The sequence below is a fragment of the Anolis sagrei genome, chromosome 9 (genome assembly GCF_037176765.1).
Source record: "Anolis sagrei isolate rAnoSag1 chromosome 9, rAnoSag1.mat, whole genome shotgun sequence".
NCBI lineage: Eukaryota > Metazoa > Chordata > Lepidosauria > Squamata > Dactyloidae > Anolis > Anolis sagrei.
The window spans coordinates 32456368-32476967 of NC_090029.1; the positions used below are offsets into that span (position 1 = coordinate 32456368).

The window sequence follows — 20600 nt, forward strand, 5'->3', positions numbered from 1 at the left end:
TCAGTCCATTCCATGCTGGGATTCCTGACTTGATTTTATTTATTGTGTCAGAAGCAAATTGAGAATACAGTCGTAATTTATAAAAATCCACAAACAAAGTTTAAAACTTGGTTTGACCAGAAACTGGCCACTTGGAGCTCCTCTGGTATCACTGTAAGAAGATCCTCCATTGTGCATGTGGCATTGTAATAGGTGGTCTGTGGTTTGCTCCTCTCCACACTCGCATGTCACGGACTCCACTTTGTGGCCCCATTTCTTAAGGTTGGCTCTGCACCTTGTGGTGCCAGATCGCAGTCTGTTCAGCGCCTTCCAAGTCGCCCAGTCTTTTTTGTGGTCAGCGGGAAGGTTCTCATCTGGCCTCAGCCACTGATTGAGGTTCCGGGTTTTAGCCTGCCACGTTTGGACTCTCGCTTGCTTAGGCATTCCTGCGAGTATCTCTGTAGATCTTAGAATTTCTTGATTTGAGACATTGGTGTGCTGGCCGATATCTGAATAGATGATAGGCTGGAGATGTCAATATCAGGCATGAGAAAACTTGGGTCCACTGAGTGTTTTGGACTTCAACTCCCACAATTCCTAACAGCCTCTGACCCTTCCCCCCCCCCCCCCCGCTTAAGCTGAAGCTGTTAGGAATTGTGGGAGTTGAAGTCTTAAACATTTGGTGAAGTTTGCCAAGTGTTTAACCTCAACCCTTGCCATTGGTTGTGGTTACGTTTGATACTTATTCAGGTGACTTTTTTGGCCTGAAAACCACCCCAAATATGCCCAAATGAGAGTGGTTTGTTTCCTCTGACTTTGATTAAACTTCCCTGAAGAAGTTAAAAAGAAATGCTCATCCCCAAAGTGGCCAAAATAATACCCGAAATGATGCCGTGTTATATCAATTACATCCGTATCAAGTCAACCCTGAAATGGGAGCCCCCAATAGTGCAATGGGTTAAAGCCTTGTGCCGGCAGGACTGCTGACCGAAAGTTCGGCAGTTCAAATCCAGGGAGCAGGGTGAGCTCCTGTGTGTCAGCTCCAGCTTCCCATGCAGGGACATGAGAGAAGCCCTCCCACAGGATGGTAAAACATCTTGGCGTCCTCTGGGTAATGTACTTGCGAACAACCAATTCTCTCACACCAGAAGCGACTTGCAGTTTCTCAAGTCGCTCCTGACACACACAAAACCCTCTTGAATTCCAGTTTGAGCCTTTGTTTTTAAGGGAGGAAAAACCCCTCCTGTTTAACAAAAAGTGACAAAAAAGTCGATTCAGAAAATTGGAAGTTTATCAAGCTGGGACAGAATTAAGACAGATTTGTATTATCTATATATATATATTAATATAGTTTTACATAAATGGCTCTATAATACAATAAATTGAGATAGAAATCACAAAAGATTTAAAGTTCAACAAAGAAAAAAAATGTTTTGCATTTTCATATATATAAAAACCATCATTTACTGCTACGAGATTCCAGATATCAATGTTTGTGCAACATTCAATGACACGGAGGAAGAAGAAAATATATATATTTAAAATACTTGTTCACAGAAGACAAGTCATGAGGTAAGAGACAGTTTTCACCGCAATCAACCCGCAATAATTTCTCTAGGTGATTAACTATCTTTTATATCTGGGTAAAAATATACATTTGAATCACTCCAATTTCCTCCAACACTGTGAAAATCAGTTAATTCGTTACTCCATAAACCTTACTTGGAACAGTAAAAATATCTTGTAATGTATTACTAAAGGCTTGCGAGAGGTCTCAGGTTCATATCCCGGACGAGCCCCCAAATTGATATCGCTATAACTTCCCCTACAATTATAGTTTCAAAACATTGTGGTGCAGAAACAACATGTTAAAATATGCTTCTCTGTGGCATAAAAAGGAGGCTTTCTTATTTGTGATGTGCTCTACACCAAAGTTTCAGAACATCTCATGAACGGAGAAAAATTAATTCGAATGGATGCTTTTTCAGCATGGGTGACTCTCTCCCACACCCTTTGCAACACAGAGACACAAAACAGAAAGACAGAGGACTTAGGAAAGCAGTCACTTTTCATCTCATTGACAATCCTTCGTCTCCGCTGGCATATGGCTAAAATAAAATTATTGCTAACCAGTATTAGAAAGCAGAAAACACAAGTTAACACCCAAAACATGCCCAACTCCTTGTTGGATTGTGGTGATATTCAGTTCCAGTTGACTTCAAAATGTGATCAATTTCTGAGCTTAGGATCATAGGTCGATGCCCAAATCCTTTAAGGCTGTGGTTCCCAAACTAAAGCCCGTGGGCCGAATGCAGCCATCTGTTGTCCTTGACCTGGCCCCAACCTATACTTTAGAACCGTGATTCTCAACCTGTGGGTCCCCAGGTATTTTGGCCTACAACTCCCAGAAATCCCAGCCAGTTTACCAGCTGTTAGGATTTCTGGGAGTTGAAGGCCAAAAACATCTGGGGACCCCAGGTTGAGAAGCACTGCTTTAGAACAAGCTTTTTTTGACCAGGGACCACTTTGACCAGGGACCACTCTCCAACATCAGTACCAAAAGGGTTACGAATCGGTTTTGGCCAACTTCGGTTTAGTTATTTGGGTTGCTGATTCAGAAAACTTCATTAGATAGACCACATCACCTCTAGTTTCTGATACAGAACATATGCCATCCAGTAGTCGCCATCTTCTCGCCCACACAAAAGCCTTGGCACTATAATAGAGTTTTGTGAGACCAGTTGCTCTCGTTGCAACAGTGTAGCAATAATAAGGCCGCGGACCATATTTTACAAGAGTTGAATGAAAAGTAATGCCTCCACCTTCGTAACTCCTCAACAGATGGCAGTACTGGTATGTGGCAGGTACTGGCTTGTTCAGTAGACTCTCCTCTACAGTTCCATTTTAGCGGGAAGCCTTAGCATTGAACGGTTGTGTTGTTAAAGTGTGAAGTATGGAACCCTGTGCAATGCGACTTAAGCAATGTGCAGTCATTGAATTCTTGACAGCAGAAGGTGTCACCCCAAAGGAGATTCATCAGAGAATGCAAGCTATTTATGGCAATTTTGCTGATGTGAGTACTGTGCATCGTTGGGCGAGCAAGTTTAAAGATGTCGAGGTGACATCTTCTGCTGTCAAGAATTTAATGACTGCATTTTGCTTAAGTTGCATTGACTGACCATTTGCACAGGGTTCCATACTTTGCACTTTAACAACACAACCGTTCAATGCTAAGGCTTCCTGTCAAAATGAAACTTTGGGTAAGTTTAAAGATGTTGAGGTGGGAACATCTGACTTGCGTGGCAAACAAAGAGTTGGACGTCCTGTGACAGCAACCACCGAGTTTCACAAGCAAAAGGTCGACAGATTGATTCAGGATGATCGTCGTATTAATCAGAGAGAAATTTCAAGCATAATCGGCATTTCACAAGAACGTGTGGGTCACATTATTGCTTTGCTTGGCTATCGGAAGATCTGTGCATGATGGGTACCCAGGATGCTGACGCCTGAAAGGAAAGCACAGAGTCTCTGAAACTTCAGAGACTGGATCTCACCACCGTATGACATCCTCCATATAATCCAGATTTAGCACCGTCTGACTTCCATCTGTTCCCGATAATGAAAGAAGATCTGTGGGTATATCATTATGCTTCTGATGAAGACGTTGAGAGAACTGCAAGACGTTGGTTGCGGAAACAGAGTGTCGACTTCTTCTGCGACGGCTTCAGAAAACATGTTCATTGTTGGCAGAAATGTATCCAATTGTCTGGTGATTGTGTGGAAAAGTGAATAGTGGTAGTTAAAGAGCATATTCTAAGGATTATTTCTGCGTTTGGTTTATTAAAATATTCCCATCCAAACTCAAGTAACGAAAGTGGAGGCATTACTTTTCATTCAACCCTCATAGTTCTTGGGGACCACTGGTGGTCCACGCACCACAGGTTGGGAACCACTACTTTAAGCTTAGGGTCAGAATTCATTCATTAACCAGTTCTCGACTTAAAAAGTTAAGATATGGACTTAAGAAGAATAGAGTAACAAAGATGGAAGCCTCATAGCCATTGAGTCAAGTTCTACTGGTTGTGGTTCTCCTGGGATTAGTAGATCCTTCAGAAGGGACTGCGTGGACTGATGTCTAGCCCAGGCAACAGTAACAATAGCCAACACACATTTGGGTGCCGGAAACGTTCGACCTGTTTCTGGGTATATTCGACCTACTGTTTCCAAAAATGGCAGCAGTTTTCCCTTATCAGCTCGAGATTTTGAGATACAGAACATAAGGCATCTACCAGTAGCTAGCCATCTGCTTGCTCATAAAAGATGAGAACCATATCCAAGAAACTAAAGCTAATGCGATCTATCCAATGCAATTTTCTGAATCAGGCTCCCATTGATTTGCAATGTATGTCATTTTTTTCATGTGTTGACTGGGTTGCTCTGAGTTTTCTGGGCTGTATGGCCATGTTCCAGAAGCGTTCTCTCCTGACGTTTCAACCACATCTATGGTAGGCATCCTCAAAGGTTGTGAGGTCTGTTGGAAACTAGGCAAGTGAGGTTTATATATCTGTGGGATAATGTCCAGAGTGGGAGAAAGAACTCTTGTCTGTTGAAATGTTGCAGTTGGCCACCTTGATTAGCATTGACTGACCTTGCAACTTCAAAGCCTGGCTGCTTCCTGCCTGGGGAATCCTTTGTTGGGAGGTGTTAGCTGGCCCTGATTGTTTCCTGACTGGAATTCCCCTGTTTTTTTAGCGTTCCTCTTTATTTACCGTCCTGAATTTTAGAGTTTTTTTAAATACTGTAGCCAGCTTTTGTTTATTTTCATAATTTCTTTCTTTCTCTTGAAATTGTCCACATGCTTGTGGATTTCAATGGCTTCTCAAGGTGGACAACGGCAACGGTGGCAATGTTGGCCACCTTGACTGTTGGAATGTTGCAGTTGGCCACCTTGATTAGCACTGAATAGCCTTGCAACTTCAAAGCTTGGCTGCTTCCTGCCTGGGGAATCCTTTGTTGGGAGGTGTTAGCTAGCCTTGATTGGTTCCTGTCTGGAATTCCCCTGGTTTTTTTCAGTGTTCCTCTTTATTTACTGTCCTCAATTTTAGATTTTTTAAAAATACTGTAGCCAGCTTTTGTTAATTTTCATAATTTCTTTCTTTCTCTTGAAATTGTCCACATGCTTGTGGATTTCAATGGCTTCTCTGTGTAGCCTGACATGGTGGCAATGTTGCAGTTGGCCACCTTGAGAACATACTCTCAATGGAGTGTTGTGTTGTCATGCTCTTGCTTGGATGTACAGGAAAATACCTATTCAGGCCGAGGTATGTGTGTGTGTGGGGGGGGGGGGGGAGATGATAAAAGATGCAATTTCTATGGTAATCATTATAGGGCACTCCTCTGCACCCCTTCATTCTCCTCTGCAGTCGAAATGGAATTATAGTTCTATAGTGTGGATGGGCTCGTGCCAAAAATGCCAAGATGCGATAAGAATTGGATTGGGTTGTCGTATGTTTTTCGGGCTGTATGGTCATGTTCTAGAAGCATTCCCTCCTGATGTTTCGCCTGCATCTGCAGCAAGTATCCTCCGAGGTTGTGAGGTTTGTTGGACACCTTGGATTGGGTTGCTGTAGGTTTTTTGGGCTGTATGGCCATGTTCTAGAAGCATTCTCTTCTGACCTTTCGCCTGCATCTGTGGCAAGCATCCTCAGAGGTTGTGAGGTTTGTTGGAATACCTTGGACTAGGTTGTTGTAGGTTTTTTGGGCTGTATGGCCATGTTCTAGAATCATTCTCTTCTGACCTTTCGCCTGCATCTGTGGCAAGCATCCTCCGAAGTTGTGAAGTTTGTTGAAACACCTTGGATTGGGTTGTTGTAGGTTTTTCGGGCTGCATGTCTATGTTCTAGAAGCATTCCCTCCTGATGTCTCGCCTGCATCTGTGGCAAGCATCCTCAGAGGTTGTGAGGTTTGTTGAAACACCTTGGATTGGGTTGTTGTAGGTTTTTCGGGCTGTATGTCTATGTTCTAGAAGCATTTCCTCCTGACGTTTCGCCTGCATCTGCGGCAAGCATCCTCAGAGGTTGTGAGGTTTCCCAACAAACCTCACAACCTCTGTGGATGCCTGCCATAGATGCAGGCGAAACATCAGTAGAGAATGCTTCTAGAACATGGCCATACAGTGCGAAAAACCTACAACAACCCAGTGATTTTGGGCATGAAAGCCTTCAACAATAAATTGGATTGTCTTTATTTTTAACCTTTGGTCGCTGCTGAGTGTGACTTAAAAACACTCAAATAAATATCCCTAGTGGGTTCGCAAAAAATAAAAATAGACTTTTACTCAGTTTATTAATAGCCCCCAGTGGCTCAATGGGTTAAACCCTTCTGCCAGCTGACCAAAAAGTCGGCTGTTCGAATCCAGGGAGTGGGGTGAGCTTCCGCTGTTAGCCCCACCTTCTGCCAACCTAGCAATGTGAAAACATGCAAATGTGAGTAGATCAATAGGTGTCGCTTTGGCAGGAAGGTAACTGGTTCTCCATGCAGTCATGTCAGCCACATGACCTTGGAGGTGTCTATGGACAACGCCGGCTCTTCGGCTTAGAAACGGAGATGAGCACTAACCCCCAGAGTCGGGCACGACTGGACTTAATGTCAAGGGACAACCTTTACCTTATTTATTTACAACTAGGTGTCCCCTGCAATGCGTTGCTGTGGCTCACATGGCTTTTCTGTGTGGGAGGTTTGGGCCAATTCTAACGTTGGTGGGATTCAGAATGCTCTGTGATTGTAGGTGAACAATAAATCCCTGCAACTACAACTCCCAAATGTCAAGATTCTATTTCCCCCAAACTCCACCAGTGTTCACATTTGGGCATATTGAGTATTCTTGTAGAGTTTGGTCCAGATCCATCATTGTTTGAGTCCACAGTGATCTCTGGATGTAGGTGAACTACAACTCCAAAACCAAAGGACACTGCCCACCAAACCCAGTATTTTCTGTTAGTCATGGGAGAACTGTGTGCCAAGTTTGGTTCAATTCCATCGTTGTTGGGGTTCAGAATGCTCTTTGATTGTAGTTGAACTATAAATCCCAGCAACTACAACTCCCATATTTTTAGTGAAGGACATACATTAGGTTGTTAGGTGCCTTGTGTCCAAATTTGGCGTCAATTTTTCCAGTGGTTTTTGAGTTCTGTTAATCCCACAAACGAACATTACATTTTTATTTATATAGATATTTCTATCCCGCCTTTCTCAAGCCCGAAGGCGACTCAATGGCGCAGCCGAAAGGGCCTCGGGTGTCCCATTGCCTCTCCAGCCAGACTGACCTAGGGATCAGGAGATTCCATCTGAACATTAGGAAGAACTTCCTGACTGTGAGAGCCGTTCAGCAGTGGAACTCTCTGCCCCGGAGTGTGGTGGAGGCTCCTTCTTTGGAAGCTTTTAAGCAGAGGCTGGATGGCCATCTGTCAGAGGTGATTTGAATGCAATATTCCTGCTTCTTGGCAGAATGGGGTTGGACTGGATGGCCCATGAGGTCTCTTCCAACTCTTTGATTCTATGATTCTATGATTCTATGATCCCAAAAGAGAATGGCCCATTTCCCAGACATGCCAATGGCTCATTTATGCACCCTCCTGTGAAATCTACTAAGGCAAGGACTTTGAAAACTACCTTATTGCATAAAGCGCATACCCATTCCGCCACAGCCAAAGACACCGCAGTCTGGATACTGGATTGTAAGTGCACATAATGGAACATGGCAAATTCTGTATGAAAAAGGCCTCGCAGGTACAAAAGGGACCCCCACGGGTGTCTTCAAAGGAGGCTTCGCTGATTTGTTCCTAAGGCTCAGGGCATCGACTGCAGGGGTCTTTCTCCCAAGCGCACTTTGCCATTAAGCCTGTTGACACGCCACAGGAACCTTGTCTCATCTTCCCCGCTGTCTGCGCCACAGATAAAGGAGGAATAAAACGGCATGTGGCTTAACAACCAAGGCTGGATTCCCGTTTCTATGGCTGCAGCAGCCCTTCAAGACAGAACATTTCCAAGAACATCTCAACTGCATATTCATTTTGGGTCTGGATTCCAGTTTTCCTGAGGCAAGACCCCTCTCTCCTGGTCACCAACTCTCAAAGGACGAAAGCAATAAGATAAACACTCTCTTTTTCCCTCTCTCTCTCTCTCTTTCAAAAAAAGAAAGAGTAAACAACCATTTTGGGAAAGAAAAAAAGGAAGGGAAGGGAGAAGCATTAACCTTGTAAATCTATGTACACATCACACTGCAAAAACAGGAAGAACCAACCTGTGTGTTTGTTTGTGTGTAAGAAAGAAATGTTCAGGAATTAAAACACATCTGCACCCACGCACACCTGCAATGTTACACTTAAGGGGAGGGAAACGTCGCGATTCCCTAGTTGTCAACTCCCAGTTTAGACAGTCCTTGCCGGAAATCATGTAATTCGTCTATCTTCCCGTCTAGTACATCTAAAAAAGTCTGTAACTCTGTCTTAAGGTGAGTTTGCCGGTGTTTACTCTCTTCCACCTCTGTCTTCAGGGCTCTGACTTTATCCTCAAGGTCTTTATTCCTCTTCTCCGCAGCCTGGAAAAAGAAACATTGCAGAAAAGCGTTACTTATGGAAGAACCTAAGCCCACCTCTACCCTTGGCAAAATCTCCATTACAGTGTCCATTGCAAACATGTCTACAAGAAAATCCAGTCTGGGAAAATGCTGTGTAGTGGTTCCCAAACTTTTTTTTTTACCACGGACCACTCTCCAACATTATTGGCAAGCTGGAATGTGTCAAGAGGAGGGTGAGTAAAAGGATCAAAGGTCTGGAGAACAAGCCCTATGAAAAGTGGCTTAAAGAGCTGGGCATGTTTAGCCTGAGATGGTAGAACAGAAGCTCTCCAAAGCTCTAGGTGCTCTTACTGCCTATTACAAGGAAAATCAGCCGATCCCTAACCCATCCAAAACACAGATATGTGCCTTTCATCTCAAGAAAGAGAAGTATCCCGAGCTCTGAGGATTACCTGGGAAGGAATCCCACTGGAGCATTGCAGCGCACCCAAATACCTGGGAGTCACTCTAGACCATGCTCTGACCTACAAGAAGCACTGCCTGAACATCAAGCAAAAAGTGGGTGCTAGAAAAAATATCATATGAAAGCTGACTGGCACAACCTGGGGATCACAACTAGATACAGTGAAGACATCTGCCCTTGTGCTGTGCTACTCTGCTGCTGAGTTTGCATGCCCAGTGTGGAACACATCTCACCACACTAAAACTGTGGATGTGGTTCTTAATGACACATGCCGCATTATCACAGGGTGTCTGCACCCTACACCACTACAGAAATTACACTGCTTAGCCGGTATTGCACCACCTAACATCCGCCGGGAAGGAGCAGCCAATAGTGAAAGGACCAAGGCAGTGACATCTCCAGCTCATCCCCTGTTTGGGTATCAGCCAGCACGTCAATGACTTAAATCTAGACATAGTTTTCTAAGATCTACAGAGACACTCGCTGGAACACCTCAGCAAGCGAGAGTCCAAAAGTGGCAGGCTCAAACCCAGAACCTCAATCCATGGCTGATACCAAATGAGAGACTCCCCCCTGGGCACACAGAGGACTGGGCGACTTGGAAGGCGTTGAACAGACTGCGCTCTGGCACCACGAGATGCAGAGCTAACCTTCAGAAATGGGGCCACAAAGTGGAATCCTTGACATGTGAGTGTGGAGAAGAGCAAACCACTGACCACTTGCTGCAATGCAACCTGAGCCCAGCCACATGCACAGTGGAGGACCTTCTTGCAGCAACACCGGAAGCACTCCAAGGGGCCAGATTCTGGTCAAAGGACATTTAACCAACTACCAAACTCACACATTTTGTGTTTTATCTGTTTGTTTGCTTTGTTCTGTTAGAAATGTAATATAATTTGACCGGTTGTCCTGACACGACAAATAAATAAATAAATAGCCTGAATAAGAGAAGGCTGAGAGGAGACATGATAGCCATGTATAAATATGTGAGAGGAAGCCACAGGGAGGAGGAGGGAGCAAGCTTGTTTTCTGCTGCCCTGGAGACTAGGACATGAAACAATGGCTTCAAACTACAAGAAAGAAGATTCCACCTAATCTAATTTTCCTTTTGTCTATGCCTTTTGTAAATAAACTTCTGGAGTTAGCAATGAGTGGTCTCTGTTTGGTGCTGGGTGGAAAGGTGTTTCTGACCTAGTGCAAGACAATAATGGTTTTCTCAACAAGTCTGACTTGCAGAAGCATGAACATCATTTTCATTCCTCAAAGGAAGGAAAATAGGAGTTTTCGCCTTTCTTTGGCTGAGCAATTTCCACTGCTCTTCCCTGTCTCGGGATCATGTAAACATGAGCTATAACTTTAGTTTTAAAATGTTGGTTACAATACTCAGACAAAGTATCGTTTTTTAAAAACTGAAAATATACTCTCTCTCTCTCTATATATATATACATGCATACATACATACACACACTTACTTACTTACTTACTTACTTCCTTACTTAGGCGATCCCTCGTTGTCCAAGTAGGATTGTCTTCCAAGATCAGTGTACTGGCAGTGGGTCCATAAGTGACTGTGGAGCCCTATTCTTGATCTGCATCTTCTCCTGCAGTGAGGGCATCAGTTTCCAGGTGGAAGGTGGTCCTGGTCAGGGTTGGCTTGACACGCCTTCCTCTTGGCACGTTTCTCTGTTTCGCCCTCCATTCGTGCCTCTTCAAATTCTACAGCACTACTGACCAACAGTTTGAGTTCTCAAGGGCCAGGGCTTCCCAGTTCTCAGTGTCTATGCCAGAGTTTTTGAGGTTGGCTTTGAGCCCATCTTTCAAACTCTTTTCCTGCCACCAACATTCCGTTTTCCATTCCTGAGTTCAGAGTAGAGCAACTGCTTTGGGAGATGGTGGTTGGACATCCAGACAATGTGGCCAGAGTGGATGGTGGAGGTGGACCGTCACTTCAATGCTAGCCCCCGGTGGTGCAGTGGGTTAAACCCCTGTGCTGGCAGGACTGAAGACCAACAGGTCGCAGGTTCGAATCCGGGGAGAGGCAGATGAGCTCCCTCTATCAGCTCCAGCTCCTCATGCGGGGACATGAGAGATAATAATTGACTGGTTGCCCTGACACAACAAATCCTCATGCAGGGACATGAGAGAAGCCTCTTACAAGGATGATAAAAACATCAAATCATCCAGGCATCCCCTGGGCAACGTCCTTGCAGACGGCTAATTCTCTCACACCAAAAGCAACTTACTACTGACACGACAAAAAAAACAAACCTTCAATGCTGGTGATCTTTGCTTCTTCCAGTATGCTGACATTTGTCCGCTTGTCTTCCCAAGAGATTTGCAGGATTTTTCAGAGGCAGCTCTGATGGAATTGTTCTAGGAGTTGCATGTGAGTCTATAGACAGTCCATTTTTCGCAGACGTATAGCAGGGTTGGGAGGCAATATCTTTATAAACAAGCACTTTTGTATTCCTACGGATGTCTCAGTCCTCAAACACTCTCTGCTTCATTTAGAAAAAAAGCTGCACTCGCAGAGCTCAGGCGGTGTTGAATTTCAGTGTCAATGTTGACTTTGGTGGAGAGGGGGCTGCCAAGGTAGTGGAAATGGTCAACATTTTCTAATGTTACACCATTAAGCTGTATTTCTGGCATTGGAGAGGGATTGGCTGGTTACAAGAGTCAAACAAAGTATCATTTTTAAAAACTGAAAATATTCTCTCTCTCTCTCTATACACACACGCACACACATATATACTAAGTATATAATACTCATACCTGCAATTTCTGAGATACTGTTTCACATTCTGTCATCAGCTGTGGTATGATTTCACCCTGTTTCCGAAGATCTTCTAACTCCTGAAAAAAGTAACAGAAAGTTGCACCTTAATTGCAGAGATAATTCTCAGACATCCTACATTTTTTTAAAAAAAAGATGAAAGCACACGCATATACATATAAACCCATGAGCACATCTTTGGAAACATACAACCTGCCTGATATTCAGCTTTGTCATTTTCAATTCTATATAAATTGAAATTATGGAGCCAATTTTCAGGGGGGAAGAGCCAGACTTTAAGCACCATGGTCTTGTTCGATTAGCATGTGAGGAGGAGGTAGCAAAACGGTTTGAACAAAATGATTAGCTGAAATGTGAAGTGCGAAAATGATAATGTTTCACAGCTTGACCCAAATCATTTTGGTGCTTTATCGCAAGCTTGGCATAAACTAATTCTGGGAAGCGTTATTAAACCATCAAAATAATACAGCCATTCCTACACATAAGAATACAGTATTATGCTACACAAGGGTAATCAATAGGAGCCTTGTGTCTAGATCTAGGGAAGTCATGCTCCCCATGCTCTATTCCGTCTTGGTTAGACCACACCTGGAATATTGTGTCCAATTCTGGGCACCACAATTCAAGAGAGATATTGACAAGCTGGAATGTGTCCAGAGGAGGGCGACTCAAATGATCAAGGGTCTGGAGAACAAGCCCTATGAGGAGCGGCTTAAGGAGCTGGGCATGTTTAGCCTGAAGAAGAGAAGGCTGAGAGGAGATATGATAGCCATGTATAAATATGTGAGAGGAAGCCACAGGGAGGAGGGAGCAAACTTCCATGGAGATTAGGACAAGGAACAATGGCTTCAAACTACAAGAAAGGAGATTCCATGTGAACATGAGGAAGAACTTCCTGACTGTGAGAGCCATTCAGCAGTGGAACTCTCTGCCCCGGAGTGTGGTGGAGACTCTTTCTTTGGAAGCTTTTAAACAGAGGCTGGATGGCCATCTGTCAGGGGTGATTTGAATGCAATATTCCTGCTTCTTGGCAGAATGGCCCATGAGGTCTCTTCCAACTCTTTGATTCTATGATTCTATGAGTCACCCGTCCCCAATTCTGTATCTTTGCATTTCGTTTTTTCTGCCTAAGTGGAGTATCTTGCATTTGTCACTGTTGAATTTTATTTTGTTAGTTTGGGCCAATCATCACTCTAATCATGAAAGCCTTCGACAACACATATTTACATCCGCTCCGCTGCTCTGCATGCTCTCCATTTTTTCAGTATCCCTCAAAATATGAAGGTGTGAAAGGAGTCCCTTTTATGGCATCACCTGCTGTGCTTGTCTTGCAAAGCCAGGTATACTTTATGTCTCTGTTATTTTGCACGAACTGGGGGGTTTGCTAATCCAAGTAGCAGAGCCCAAAAGAAAGCCGAGGCATTTCCATCGCAAGTGGAAATGAAGTCTGTAATATTCATGAGTCCATTTTCTGGCTGAGTGGGTGTCTTGAAAGTTACAATCTGTGGCTCATTAGGAAAGCTATTACCCGCAGAAAGGGCTGAGCAAAAAAAGGAAAAAAGCATGACATTTTGTCTTTGAGGAACGCTGCTGATAGATGTTTGAAACCGCGCGTCAAAACCATCATACTCAGAACCGTCATATCCATGTGCTTGAAGCTCTTCTAACAGCCCTAGTTGTTAAGGAGCATTAGCCACATCAGACCTGAAAAGGAGCCCTGGCTTTAAAAGAGTTATTAGCATCAGCTCAAGTCAACACCGAACATGAAAGGCACAATCCGACAGGCGCTATTTGGACCCACGCAGACAGCTCCGTCTGCAGCCCACTGATAAAAGAGCCCCTCTAATCTCCACGAGGAGGTATTATACGGAGAGAAGATGTTTTGACCTCACATACCTCTTTCTCCCCACCACAGAGTTTTTTCCAGACTACATGATCACTGTATTATGATTTGACTTTAAGAACCGCAATCCAGTCCTATATACTCTTGGGATCTGGAGTTTGCAGGTGAGGCCCCGCTCCAAGATGGCTAAGCATTCTAAATGATTCCTCCCAAACCGCAAATCCCAAGATGGAGCCATAGTCTTAACCAAAACATTAGCTGTAGGCAAATTACAGTTCAACATAACACAGAGAAGTTAGGATTCTGGATAATTCCTAAAATTGTAGTTTGAACAATGGCTTCAAACTACAAGAAAGGAGATTCCATCTGAACATTGAAGAACTCCCTGACTGTGAGAGCCGTTCAGCAGTGGAACTCTCTGCCCCAGAGTGTGATGGAGGCTCCTTCTATGGAGGCTTTTAAAACAGAGGCTGGATGGCCATCTGTTGGGGGTGTTTTGAATGCAATTTTCCTGCTTCTTGGCAGCGGGTTGGACTGGATGGCCCATGAGGTCTCTTCCAATTATATGATTCTATGATTCCCCAGATAGTACATGGTACATGGCAGGAATGTACATAGTACATGGCAGGAATGGGCAAACTTTGGCCCTCCAGGTGTTTTGGACTTCAACTCCCACAATTCCTGCTGTTAGGAATTGTGGGAGTTGAAGTCCAAAACACCTGGAGGGCTGAAGTTTGCACATTTTTTGGTCTAAAGCAGGGGTCCTCAAACTAAGGCCCGAGGGCCAGATACGGCCCTCCAAGGTACCCAGCCCTCGCTCAAGGTCAACCTAAGTCCGAAATGACTTGAAAGCACACAACAACAACAACAATTCTATCTCATCAGCCAAAAGCAGGCCCACACTTCCCACTGAAATATTAATATGTTTATAATATGTACCTGAGGGCCTGCTTATCCCCCTACCAACTTCCTGACTGTGAGAGGCGTTTAGCAGTGGAACTCTTTGCCTCGGAGTGTGGTGGAGGCTCCTTCTATGGAGGCCTTTAAAACAGAGGCTGGATGGCCATCCGTTGGGGGTGCTTTGAATGCAGTTTTCCTGCTTCTGGACAGGGGGTTGGACTGGATGGCCCATGAGGTCTCTTTCAACTATATGATTCTATGATTCTCCACATAGTACATGGCTTTGGAAACTATGGTCTAAAGCAGGAATAGGCAAACTTTGGCCCTCCGGGTGTTTTGGATTTCAACTCCCACAATTCCTGCTGTTAGGAATTGTGGGAGTTGAAGTCCAAAACACCTGGAGGGCTGAAGTTTTCCCATGTATGGTCTAAAGCATTGTTTCTTCAACTGTGGATCCCAACTCTGCTCAATGTTGGGGTCAAATTTGGCAACAGAAAGAGATTTCTGAATGCCACCCATTTACATTAACCTGTTAGCCACAACATGCCGAGTTGGCAACGGACTTTGCAGAAAATGCTTCAGCTGTACTCCACCAGCTTCCTAAGATCTACAGAGGTTGTTGCAGGTTTTTTTGGGCTATATGGCCATGTTCTAGAGGCATTCTCTCCTGACATTCCGCCTGCATCTATGGCAAGCATCCTCAGAGGTAGTGAGACCTCACTACCTCTGAGGATGCTTGCCATAGATGCAGGCGAAACGTCAGGAGAGAATGCCTCTAGAAGATGGCCATATAGCCCGAAAAAACCTACAACAACCCAATGATTCTGGCCATAAAAGCCTTCAACAATACATCTACAGAGATACTTACAGGAACACCTCAGCAAGCAAGAGTCCAAAAGTGGCAGGCTAAAACCCAGCACCTCAATTAGTGGCTGAGACTGGGTGAGAGACTCCTCCCTGGGCAAACAGAAGTTGGGGTGACTTGGAAGGCACTGAACAGACTGTGCACTGGTAACATGAGATGCAGAGCCAACCTTAAGAAATGGGGCCACAAAGTGGAGTCCACGACATGCGAGTGTGAAAAAGAGCAAACCACAGACTACTTACTACAATGCAACCTGAGTCCTGCCACATGCACAATGGAAGACCTTCTTACAGCGACACTAGAGGCACTCGAAGTGGCCAGTTTCTGGTCAAGGGACATTTAGTATAATGCCAAGTTTGTGGTTTTTCTATTGTTGTTGTTCATTCGTTCAGTCGTCTCCGACTCTTCGTGACCTCATGGACCAGCCCACGCCAGAGCTCCCTGTCGGCCGTTGCCACCCCCAGCTCCCTCAAGGTCAGTCCAGTCACTTCAAGGATGCCATCCATCCATCTTGCCCTTGGTCGGCCCCTCTTCCTTTTGCCTTCCACTTTCCCCAGCATAGCTGTCTTCTCTAGGTTTTCCTGTCTCCTCATGATGTGGCCAAAGTACTTCAACTTTGTCTCTAGTATCTTTCCCTCCAGTGAGCAGTCGGGCTTTATTTCCTGGAGGATGGACTGGTTGGATCTTCTCGCAGTCCAAGGCTTTTCTATACCTTATAACTATATTCTCACGTTGCTTCTGGCACAATAAAAGGTTTTTTAATAAACCCTAAACTTGGTTTGGCAATGACGTTTGGAGGAGGACCTGCAAAATAAATCTCCAGCTTCCCCCCTTCAAATCACCTGCATCATTTTTCCAATTCAATGAATACGTTCCATGCTACAACAACAGGTTTTGACAGCCTTGTCACCATTACTCTCAGACGTTCGTCTTCATCCCTAACTATAACTACTACGGAGAGAAGGAAGACGTGGGTGAAGAATTAAGAAAGAAAAAAAGGTCGAAACATTCCTAGCCATTTTTTTTCAGATACCTATAAGGCTCCAAGGTATTTATAAAAGTGCAAAACCATGCAAACCCTATACTTTCAGATTAGTAAAGAAAGAACGCCCTTTTCATCTCCGGAGAGCCCTAGAGAGTTGCTCAACCTCCGAAGGGATCTATATCAGCATTTTACAATTCCTGCGGAAGAGAACGATCTCCCCAAAGATGTGGTCTCCATGTATATTGCTTTGAAAGCTATTCATTGCCATGCTTTAGTTTTACATACCAACTCCTTGTCTTGAAGCTCAGCTTCCAATTCCTGGAGGCGCTTGCTCAGCTGCACGTTTCTTTCCCTTTCCTTGTTGATTTCATCGCATTGTTCCTCCAACTCCTCAATCTGAAGGGAAGAAAAGATAACCAGGTTATGTCCCCATTTCTCCATATATGCTTGACTTTAAAGAAGTTTCCAACTATACATCAGGAAGATCTTCCTGGCAGTAAGAGCTGTTCAGCAATGTAATATGTTGCCTTGGAATGTGGTTAAGTCTCCTTCTCTGAAGATTTTAAAAGAGAGGCTGGATGGCCATCTGTTGGGAGTGGTTCGATGGTATGTTTCTCCACAGCGGAATGGGATTGGGCTGGATGGCCTTCAGGGTCTCTTCCAGCTCAATGATTCTAATTTGTAACAAATTGGCCTCTTTTCTGAGTTCATTGTTGTAATACCTGAAAACCACTGGAAGAATTGACACCAAATTTGGACACAAAACACCCAACAACCCAATGTATGTCCTTCACTCAAAAAATTGATTTTGTCATTTGGGAGTTGTAGTCGCTGGGATTTATAGTTTACCTACAATCAAAGAGCATTCTGAACCCCAACAACGGTGGAATTGAACCAAACTTGGCACACAGGACTCCCATGACCAACAGAAAATACTAGAAGGGTTTGGTGGGCATTGACCTTGAGTTTGGGAGTTGTAGTACACCTCCATCCAGAGAGCACTGTGGACTCAAATAATGAAGGATCTGGACCAAACTCTACACGAATACTCCATATGCTCAAATGTGAACACTGGTGGAGTTTATGGGAAATAGAATCTTGGCATTTGGGAGTTGTAGTTGCTGGGATTTATAGTTTGCCTACAATCAAATAGCATTCTGAACTCCACCAATGATGGAATTGAACCAAACTTGGCATACAGGACTTCCATGACCAACAGAACACACTGGAAGGGTTTTGGGGGGGGGGGGCATTGACTTTTCATTTGGGAGTTGTAGTTCACCTACATCCATAGAGCACTGTGGACTCAAACAATGATGGATCTGGACCAAACTTGACACAAAAATTCCATATGCCTAAATATGAACACAGATGGAGTTTGGAGGAAATAGACCTTGACATTTGGGATTTGTAGTTACTGGGAGTTCACTACAATTAAAGAGCATTCTGAAGTGGACGAACACAGAGAGTGCTCACTAATGCTTCCTCTTCATCTTGGAAAGAAGTGACGAGCGGAGTGCCGCAGGGTTCCGTCCTGGGCCCGGTCCTGTTCAACATCTTTATTAATGACTTAGATGAAGGGCGAGAAGGCAGGATCATCAAGTTTGCAGACGACACCAAATTGGGAGGGATAGCCAATAGTCCAGAGGACAGGAGCAGAATTCAAAACGATCTTGACAGATTAAAGAGATGATGGGCCAAAACTAACAAAATGAAGTTCAACAGTGACAAATGCAAGATACTCCACTTTGGCAGAAAAAATGAAATGCAAAGATACAGAATGGGGGATGCCTGGCTCGAGAGCAGTACGTGTGAAAAAGATCTTGGAGTCCTCGTGGACAACAAGTTAAACATGAGCCAACAATGTGATGTGGCGGCAAAAAAAGCCAATGGGATTTTGGCCTGCATCAATAGGAGCATAGTGTCTAGATCTAAGGAAGTAATGCTACCCCTCTATTCTGCTTTGGTTAGACCACATCTGGAATATTGTGTCCAGTTCTGGGCACCACAATTCAAGAGAGATATTGACAAGCTGGAATGTGTCCAGAGGAGGGCGACTAAAATGATCAAGGGTCTGGAGAACAAGCCCTATGAGGAGCGGCTTAGGGAACTGGGCATGTTTAGCCTGAAGAAGAGAAGGATGAGAGGAGATATGATAGCCATGTATAAATATGTGAGAGGAAGCCACAGGGAGGAGGGAGCAAGCTTGTTTTCTGCTTCCTTGGAGACTAGGACGCGGAACAATGGCTTCAAACTACAAGAGAGGAGATTCCATCTGAACATTAGGAAGAACTTCCTGACTGTGAGAGCCGTTCAGCAGTGGAACTCTCTGCCCCGGAGTGTGGTGGAGGCTCCTTCTTTGGAAGCTTTTAAGCAGAGGCTGGATGGCCATTTGTCAGGGGTGATTTGAATGCAATATTCCTGCTTCTTGGCAGAATGGGGTTGGACTGGATGGCCCACGAGGTCTCTTCCAACTCTTTGATTCTATGATTCTATGATTCTATGAAACCCACAAACGACAGAAATGGGGCAAACTTCCCACCCAGAACCCCCATGACCAACAGAAAATACTTAAGGCCATCCAGTCCAACTCTCTTCACCAGGGCAAGAAAATGTAATCACAGCCCTCCTGACAAAGAGTCATCCAGTCATAAATATAGATAGATATGATTCTCACACACACAGAGAGAGATATAGTATCACAGATTTGAAAGAGACCTTTAAAGAAGGACTATGGTATGCTGCATATTCCAGAGTAGGCAAAGCAGACACTCTCCACATCAACACTGACAAAGAAACAGCACGAAATACTGTTTACTCACAAGCATAAAGGAATTACATATATTAGAAACCAACACTTTCTAATTACTTTATTTTCCAGATCACCAGACTGGGCCACAGCAACGCCTGGCAGGGGACGGCTAGTAAATAAATAAATCTTGATCCCAAGCGGTTCAATGCTTTGGGTTTATTTTGTGCAGTCGATATTTCAAAATATACCAGAAGACAAGGCACAGCTCCTGCCTGCCAAAGTGTGTTATTCCTCCCCATATTCAGTATGTTGAGTGTAAATGTCAGTGGAGAATAACCAAGAGGTGTAAACTTATATAATTTAAAGCTGTAGCCCAAGAATAGTAGTGTGTGCTGTCACTAAAATAATATGGTGTGATTCGTCAGAAGCTTTTAATTGGGCCATACAATCTTGGGAGAGATTTCCTGACGGCAGTGGTATTTGATTCCCCTTAGTGCTACCGGTAGCAACAATCCCACTCAACTGAACTTGATTTCAGGACAAATGTAGCACCGTTCTCCACTGGAACAGCCATATGGTGTTGGTAGTTTCATTCCTCTCCTTATACTTTTCAGGGAGGCCTGCATCTTGAACACAGTCACTGTATCTGTTAACCTTTTTGGAGGAGCAAACCCAGGAAGGAAGGCTTCCCTGTGCCATAGATTGAAGTGCATTTCAACAAAGCCATAAGGATCATCATTAAGCCAACACTGACTAAACCCCAGATGAGTGCATATATCTGAGTTTGTTCCACAACATCTTCTAAAGAAACATTAAATTATTTTTTCTGCATGGATTAAAATGGAAAGTGCATTTCACTCTTGCATAAAAAGCATGGCTTCAAAGCTGGCATTGTCCGTAGACACCTCCAAGGTCATGTGGCCAGCATGACTCCATGGAGCACTGTTTCCTTGGTGGGATAGAAATATTGTAAATAAATAAGGTAAAGGTTATTCCCTGACATTAAGTCCAGTCGTGCCCGATTCTGGGGGTTGGTGCTCATCTCCGTTTCTAAGCCAAAGATCCGGCGTTGTCCGTAGACACCTCCAAGATCATGTGGCCAGCATGACTCCATGGAGCACCGTTTCCAAACCTCCCACACAGAACCCTCATGACCACCAGAGTGGGCCACAGCAACGCGTGGCAGGGGACGGCTAGTACATAATAAATTAAAAACAATAACATTAATTATATAATCACATAATCACGTAGCCGTTTCCAATTATCATAACAGTCATATGGTCCAGAACTGGGGGTTCTGTGTGGGACGTTTGGCCCGTTTCTATCTGTGGTGTGATTTAGAGCGCTCTTTGATTGTAGGTGAACTATAAATCCCAGCAACTAGTACAACTCCCAAATGTCAAGATCTATTTTCCCCAAACTCTACCAGTGTTCACATTTG

The 20600-nt window shown here is 44.2% G+C and overlaps 1 protein-coding gene across 1 annotated transcript in view; it reads right to left on the reverse strand.

Annotated features, from left to right (window-relative positions):
• Positions 1–1252: 1252 nt before the first annotated feature.
• Positions 1253–20600, reverse strand: part of HOMER2 (homer scaffold protein 2) — a 103945-nt gene continuing 84597 nt past the window's right edge. Inside the window, exons 7-9 of the mRNA XM_060755224.2 lie at positions 16693–16803; positions 11793–11873; positions 1253–8578 (exon numbers count right to left, since the gene is read on the reverse strand). Coding sequence (XP_060611207.2) covers positions 8390–8578; positions 11793–11873; positions 16693–16803 — 381 coding nt within the window. The 3' untranslated portion in view covers positions 1253–8389. The remainder of the gene's footprint in view (positions 8579–11792; positions 11874–16692; positions 16804–20600) is intronic.